At 41.0% G+C, this 8,320-nt stretch overlaps 1 protein-coding gene across 1 annotated transcript; it reads right to left on the bottom strand.

The window, feature by feature from the left end:
- Positions 1-4,020: 4,020 nt before the first annotated feature.
- LOC124016920 (dynein axonemal heavy chain 5-like) lies at positions 4,021-7,985 on the bottom strand (the record flags this gene model as incomplete). The annotated part of the gene is made up of 4 exons (XM_046332253.1): positions 7,968-7,985; positions 6,621-6,862; positions 4,599-4,775; positions 4,021-4,225 (listed from the first exon to the last, which is right to left on the bottom strand). Coding segments are annotated over exons 2-4 (508 nt in total), but the record flags the coding sequence as incomplete, so codon positions are not given.
- Between the last annotated feature and the right edge of the window lie 335 nt (positions 7,986-8,320).

The following is an 8,320-nucleotide window of genomic DNA, read 5'->3' as shown; positions in this document are numbered from 1 at the left end:
CCATCCATGATGTCTTCAGATGGAATTGTCACCATCCATGATGTCTTCAGATGGAATTTTCACCCATCTATGATGTCTTCAGATGGAATTCTTCACCATCTACGATGTCTTCAGATGGAATTTTTTTCACCATCCATGATGTCTTCAGATGGAATTTTTCACCATCCATGATGTCTTCAGATGTGAATTTTCACCATCCATGATGTCCTCAGATGCAATTTTCACCATCCATGATGTCTTCAGATGCAATTTTCACCATTCATGATGTCCTCAGATGCTATTTTCACCATCCATGATGTCTTCAGATGGAATTTTCACCATCTATGATGTCTTCAGATGGAATTTTCACCATCTATGATGTCTTCAGATGGAATTTTTTTCACCATCCATGATGTCTTCAGATGGAATTTTTTTCACCATCCATGATGTCTTCAGATGGAATTTTCACCATCCATGATGTCTTCAGATGGAATTTTCACCATCTATGATGTCTTCAGATGGAATTTTCACCATCCATGATGTCCTCAGATGGAATTTTCACCATCTATGATGTCCTCAGATGCAATTTTCACCATCCATGATGTCTTCAGATGGAATTTTCACCATTCATGATGTCCTCAGATGCTATTTTCACCATCCATGATGTCTTCAGATGGAATTTTCACCATCTATGATGTCTTCAGATGGAATTTTCACCATCTATGATGTCTTCAGATGGAATTTTCACCATCCATGATGTCTTCAGATGGAATTTTCACCATCCATGATGTCTTCAGATGGAATTTTCACCATCCATGATGTCTTCAGATGGAATTTTCACCATCCATGATGTCTTCAGATGGAATTTTCACCATCTATGATGTCTTCCAGATGGAATTTTTTCACACCATCCATGATGTCTTCAGATGGAATTTTTCACCATCCATGATGTCTTCAGATGGAATTTCACCATCCATGATGTCTTCAGATGGAATTTTCACCATCTGATGTCTTCAGATGGAATTTTCACCATCCACAATGTCTTCAGATGGAATTTTTCACCATCCATGATGTCTTCAGATGGAATTGTCACCATCCATGATAGCTAGATGGAATTTTCACCATCTATGATGTCTTCAGATAGGTGTCACCATCCATGATGTCATTCAGATGATTTTCACCATCTATGATGTCTTCAGATGGAAATTTTCACCATCTATGATGTCTTCAAGATGGAATTTTCACCATCTATGATGTCCTCAAAAATGCAATTTTTCACCATCCATGATGTCCTCAGATGCAATTTTCACCATCCATGATGTCCTCAGATGCAATTTTCACCATTCATGATGTCCTCAGATGCTATTTTCACCATCCATGATGTCTTCAGATGGAATTTTCACCATCTATGATGTCTTCAGATGGAATTTTCACCATCTATGATGTCTTCAGATGGAATTTTTTTCACCATCCATGATGTCTTCAGATGGAATTTTTTTCTACATCCCATGATGTCTTCAGATGGAATTTTTCACCATCATGATGTCTTCAGATGGAATTTTCACCATCTATGATGTCTTCAGATGGAATTTTCACCATCCATGATGAGTCTCAGATGGAATTTTCACCATCTATGATGTCCTCAGATGCAATTTTCACCATCCATGATGTCTTCAGATGGAATTTTCACCATTCATGATGTCCTCCAGATGCTATTCACCATCCATGATGTTGGATGGAATTTCTGCATCTGATGATGTCTTCAGATGGAATTTTCACCATCTATGATGTCTTCAGATGGAATTTTCACCATCCATGATGTCTTCAGATGGAATTTTCACCATCTATGATGTCTTCAGATGGAATTTTTTCACCATATCCATGGAATTTTCACCATCAGATGTCTTCAGATGGAATTTTCACCATCCATGATGTCTTCAGATGGAATTTTCACCCATCTATGATGTCTTCAGATGGAATTTTCACCATCTATGATGTCCTCGGGTGAGTTGAATTCACCATCCATGATGTCCTCAGATGGAATTTTCACCATCTATGATGTCTTCAGATGGAATTTTCACCATCTATGATGTCCTCAGATGGAATTTTCACCATCTATGATGTCTTCAGATGGAATTTTTTTCTTCCATCCATGATGTCTTCAGATGGAATTTTCCATCCATGATGTCTTCAGATGGAATTTTCACCATCCATGATGTCTTCAGATGGAATTTTCACCATCCATGATGTCTTCAGATGGAATTTTCACCATCCATGATGTCCTCAGATGGAAATACTTTTTAGTTCAGTTGTAAAAATGACCTTCGAATAGATAATGGCCTTATTCTGTTCAAAAAGGACAACATTTTTCTGATGATAATACCCACCCGAGGGTGAACATATCATGAAAGACTGGTAGCAAGCAGGACTAAGGTAACACCAACATCAGCTGTGCAGGTGAATTTAACGCATATTGATGGTTTAATGAGAGATCTGATGGTGATATTTATAATTGAGCAAGAGCACTGTGAAAGACCAATATGATCTTATGATCTACACTAAAAAAACATGATCTACACTGAACAAAAACAACATGCAACAATTTCAAAGATTTTCCTGAGTTGCAGTTCATATAAGGAAATCAGTCATTTGAAATAGATTAATTAACTAATCTATGGATTTCACATGACTGGGAATACAGATATACATATGTTGGTGACAGATATCTTAAAATAAAAGGGAGGGGTGTGGATCAGAAAACCAGTCCGTATCTGGTGTGAGCAGATGCGGTGCGACATATCTCATTCGCATAGAGTCGATCAGGCTGTCGATTGTGGAATGTTGTCCCACTCATTTTCAATGGCTGTGCAAAGTTGCTGGATATTGGCAGGAACTGGAACACGCTGGTGTACACATTGATCCAGAGCATCCCAAACATGCTCAATGGATGACATTGTGAGTATGCAAGCCATGGAAGAACTGGGACATTTTCACTTACAGATCCTTGCGACATGGGGCCATGCTTTATCATGCTGAAACATGAGGTGATGGCAGCGGATGAATGGCAGGACAATGGGCCTCAGGATCTCGTCACAGTATCTCTGTGGATTCAAATTGTCATTGATAAAATGCAATTGTGTTCATTGTCCGTAGCTTATGCCTGTCCATACTATAAGCCCACCGCCACAATGGGGCACTCTGTTCACAACGTTGACATCAGCAGACCGCTCACCCACACAACGCCATACACGCTGTCTGCCATCTGCCCGGTACAGTTGAAACCGGGATTCATCAGTGAAGAGCACACTTCTCCAGCGTACCAGTGGCCACAGATGGTGAGCATTTGAAGTCGGTTACGACGCCGAACTTCAGTCATGTCAAGACCCTGGGGAGGACGGCGAGCACACAGATGAGCTTCCCTGAGACAATTACTGACAGTTTGTGCAGAAATTCTTCATCAGCTGTCCGAGTGGCTGGTCTCAGACAATACCGCAGGTGAAGAAGCCGGATGAGGAGGTCCTGGGCTGACGTGGTTACACGTGGTATGCGGTTGCGAGGCCGGTTGGACGTACTGCCAAATTCTCGAAAACGACATTATGGTACAATATGGTATGAACATTAAATTCTCAGGCAACAGCTCTGAAATTCCTGCAGTCATCATGCCAATTCCACGCTCCCTCAAAACTTGAGACATCGGTGGCATTGTGTTGTGTGATAAAACTGTACATTTTAGAGTGGCCTTTTATTGTCCACAGCACAAGGTGCACCTGTGTAAGGATCATGCTGTTAAATCATCTTCTTGGTATGCCACACCTGTCAGGTGGATGGATTATCTTGGCAAAGGGGAAATGCTCCCGAACAGACATGTAAACTTAAGCTTTTGTGCATATGGAGCATTTTTGGGATCTTTTATTTCAGCTCATGAAACACTTTACATGTCGTGTTAATTTTTTGGTTCACTGTGTCTTCCATAACAGTAAAAAGAGGACTGAGTGTGTGTTGTCAGTTTTGGAGTCTGTCTACTGAACATGAACCCCTCACCGCCTGTAGTGACGTGGTAGTCGAACATGGTGTCCTCGCTGTCTGATGGTATGTCTGGGAGGTCCAGATGGATGTTGTCGTTGCCACGGAGCCAGCTCTCCATCTTCCTCCTGTCTTCCAGCTCCAGTAAAGCTCCGATGCTCCACATGAGAGCAAACACATAGAGACGCTCCACATGCTGCCTGGACATCTCCCCACACTGCTCCTGGAACAAAACAACAGTCACTATCAACACAACATACTGTACCAAAGCCTCTCTGCATCATTAGATCTACTATATTTCCTACTTGGTACTCAAATTAATCAGTCACCTACAGTAAAGGGAAATGGAAATCCACCCTCACATAGATGCAGAGTCTAGAGAGTTACAGTCCAACAGTAATTGAAAAGAGTGCTTAACGAAACACAATGACAGGATTAATTAAATCAGTTAGGCATTAGAACTTTCCAATTTGTCTCTATGAAGAATGTGGGGAAATCCACTCCAACAGTATTCATAGAGCTCAGTGATGTATGGATATTATCCCCTTCTGCAGGGTTTTTAATATGGTTGGAATATGGAGGTTTCGGGTGTCTACCTTGGCGGGGATGAGGCCCTGCAGCATGTTGATGCTCTGCATGATGACGAAGGCCTCCAGCATGTCGATCTTGTACTCCAGACAGCGAACAGTGAACCGGTAGAGCTCTGGGAAGGAAGAGGAGAACAGTTCTCTCAGCACCTCTCCCTCCTGACGGGAACGCTTCTTCAGCCAGCCCTGCATGGGGACAAACACACATGTATACATGTAGACAAAGATACACACATACACAAATATACACACACACAGACAAAGATATACACTAATATACACAAACACACACAAATATACACACACACAGACAAATATTCACACACAGACAAAGATACACACACAGACAAAGATACACACACAGACAAAGATACACACAGACAAAGATACACACACAGACAAACATACACACACAGACAAAGATACACACACAGACAAAGATACACACATACACAAATATACACACATAGACAAAGATATCCCTCAACATAACCAAGACTAAGGAGATGATTGTGGACTACAGGAAAAGGTGGACCGAGCACGCCCCCATTCTCATCGACGGGGCTGTAGTGGAGCAGGTTGAGAGCTTCAAGTTCCTTGGTGTCCACATCACCAACAAACTAGAATGGTCCAAACACACCAAGATGGTTGTGAAGAGGGCACGACAAAGCCTATTCCCCTCAGGAAACTAAAAAGATTTGGCATTGGTCCTGAGATCCTCAAAAGGTTCTATAGCTGCAACATCGAGAGCATCCTGACTGGTTGCATGACTGCCTGGTATGGCAATTGCTCGGCCTCTGACCGCAAGGCACTACAGAGGGTAGTGCATATGGCCCAGGACATCACTGGAGCTAAGCTGCCTGCCATCCAGGAACTCTACACCAAGCGGTGTCAGAGGAAGGCCCTAAAAATGGTCTTTCTCTACTACCGCATGGTATGCGATACCGGAGTGCCAAGTCTAGGACAAAAAGGCTTCAACAGTTTTTACCCCCAAGCCATAAGACTCCTGAACAGGTAATCAAATGGCTACCCGGACTATCTGCATCGTGTGCCTCCCCCCAACCCTTCTTTTACGCTGCTGCTCCTCTCTGTTCATCATATATGCATAGTCACTTTAACTATACATTCGTGTACATACTACCTCAATTGGCCCGGCCAACCAGTGCTCCCGCACATTGGCTAACCGGGCTATCTGCATTGTGTCCCGCCACCCACCACCCACCACCCGCCAAACCCCTCTTTTACGCTACTGCTACTCTCTGTTCATCACTTTAACCATATCTACATGTACATACTACCTCAATCAGCCTGACTAACTGGTGTCTGTATGTAGCCTCGCTACTTTTATAGCCTCACTACTCTATATAGCCTGTATTTTTACTGTTGTTTTTATTTCTTTACTTACCTATTGTTCACCTAATACATATTTTGCACTATTGGTTAGAGCCTGTAAGTAAGCATTTCACTGTAAAGTCTACACCTGTTGTATTCGGCACATGTGACAAATAAACTTTGATTTGATACACACATACACAGACAAAAATACACACATATACACACACCGACAAGGATACACATATACACAAATATATACACACAGACAAAGATACACACATACACAAATATACTCACACACAGACAAATATACACAAATATACACACACACACAAATATACACACACAGACAAAGATACACACATACACAAATATACACACAGACAAAGATACACACAGACAAAGATACACACAGACAAAGATACACACAGACAAAGATACACACATATACAAATATACACACACAGACAAAGATACACACATATACACACACATACAAGGATACACATATACACAAATATATACACACAGACAAAGATACACACATACACACACACAGACAAAGATACACACATACACAAATATACACACACAGACACATAGACAAAGATGCACACGCACAAGCATGCACGGATGTACGCACACACACACATTTTTATCCACTGATAAAGAGTGAGCGAAGGTTCCTGTGCCTACCTCCAGAATGGGGCTCCAGTCGAGCACAGAAGAGCTCATGAACACCATTCCGTTACGAGACACGGTGGCAGGCGAGGCGTTGTCGATGTTGTGGGGCTCAAACACGATCTTGCAGTTGGGGGCCATGGGGATCCTGTCTCCATTGGCCAGGGTCAGAGTCCTGTTGTCATCCAGTACAGAGTTGAGGTTCTCTATCCAGATAGCATCTACTGGTCCATCTAGTACTATCCAGATGTGCTCCCCTGCAGAGGAGAGAGACATTAGAACCAGTCTGCTTATTAAACTAATCAAAATAAACTATGGAGGATATTAGAGCATATTAGAATATCACTTTTAGTAAAACTATAGGGAAATGATACGGAAATTAATAGAAAGATATGAGAATATTGAAAAACATGGAAATGGTCTGCCCCTTTGTTCGACATGAATTTCATAGAGACTATACGGTATGCACTGTATGTGGGTTCATGCTCTAACATGTCTAATGCTTGAGTAAACTTGCATGTGTTGTCTCTACCTTCTTGCCCTTTGTGCTGTTGTCTACGCCGAATAATGTTTGTACCATGTTTTGTGCTGCTACCATGTTGTACTGCAGGGATGTTGTGTTGGTATCATGTTGTTGTCATGTTGTGTTGCTACCATGCTATGTTGTTGTCTTAGGTCTCTTTATGTAGTGGTGTCTCTCTTGTCATGATGTGTGTTTTCTCATACATACACATACATATATATACATACATATATATATACATATATATACATATATACATATATAGATATATATACATATACATATACATATATACATACATATATACATATATATACATATATACATACATATACATATATATACATATACATATGATATATATACATATACATATATATACATATACATATGATATATATATACATATACATATATATACATATACATATACATACATATACATATACATATACATTTATACATATACATTTATACATATACATATACATATATATATATATATATATATATACATATATATATATATACATATATCCCAGCACCTGTCCCGCAGGAGGCCTTTTGCCTTTTGGTAGGCCGTCATTGTAAATAAGAATTTGTTCTTAACCGACTTGCCTAGTTAAATAAAAAAATACATGTGTAAAGCAAGGACCGTATAAGTCCAGGGTATTTCTTTCAAGTTAATGTCACATGCACAAGCACAGTGAAATGCCTTTCTCGCAAACTCAAAACCCAACAATGCAATAATAATCAATAACAATGTATTACTCACAATAACAAGGCAGAACAAAAACACACAATATATAAAAATATGAAATAAGAGGTGTCCGTCTCACCTTTCTTGGCTCTCAGGGTCTTCCTCCACAGGGTGAGAAGATGCCGTCAGTCCAGTCATTGGTAGCTACATCTAGACGGCCAAACATCTGAGGGGCGGTGATCGCTTTGGGGTTCATACGCATCTCTCTGTGTGGCTGGCCGCAGTCTGTGGGTGCAAACACACACACACATTTACTTAACACAACTTTTAGTTAAGTATGACTGCCATGGGGAAGTAAATAAGGTCAAAAAGTCCAGGGTTTTGATGGGGATGTTTCTCACCTGTCATGGCTCTCATCAGGGTGTGAATGCAGGTGGTTTTTCCTGCTCCGCTGGGCCCCAGGGCCATCATGCCATGACGGACCCTCTGGGT

Source organism: Oncorhynchus gorbuscha, unplaced genomic scaffold, assembly GCF_021184085.1.
Source record: "Oncorhynchus gorbuscha isolate QuinsamMale2020 ecotype Even-year unplaced genomic scaffold, OgorEven_v1.0 Un_scaffold_11836, whole genome shotgun sequence".
NCBI lineage: Eukaryota > Metazoa > Chordata > Actinopteri > Salmoniformes > Salmonidae > Oncorhynchus > Oncorhynchus gorbuscha.
Note: the sequence above shows the minus strand (reverse complement) of the source record. Positions and strands in the feature narration are given on the sequence as shown.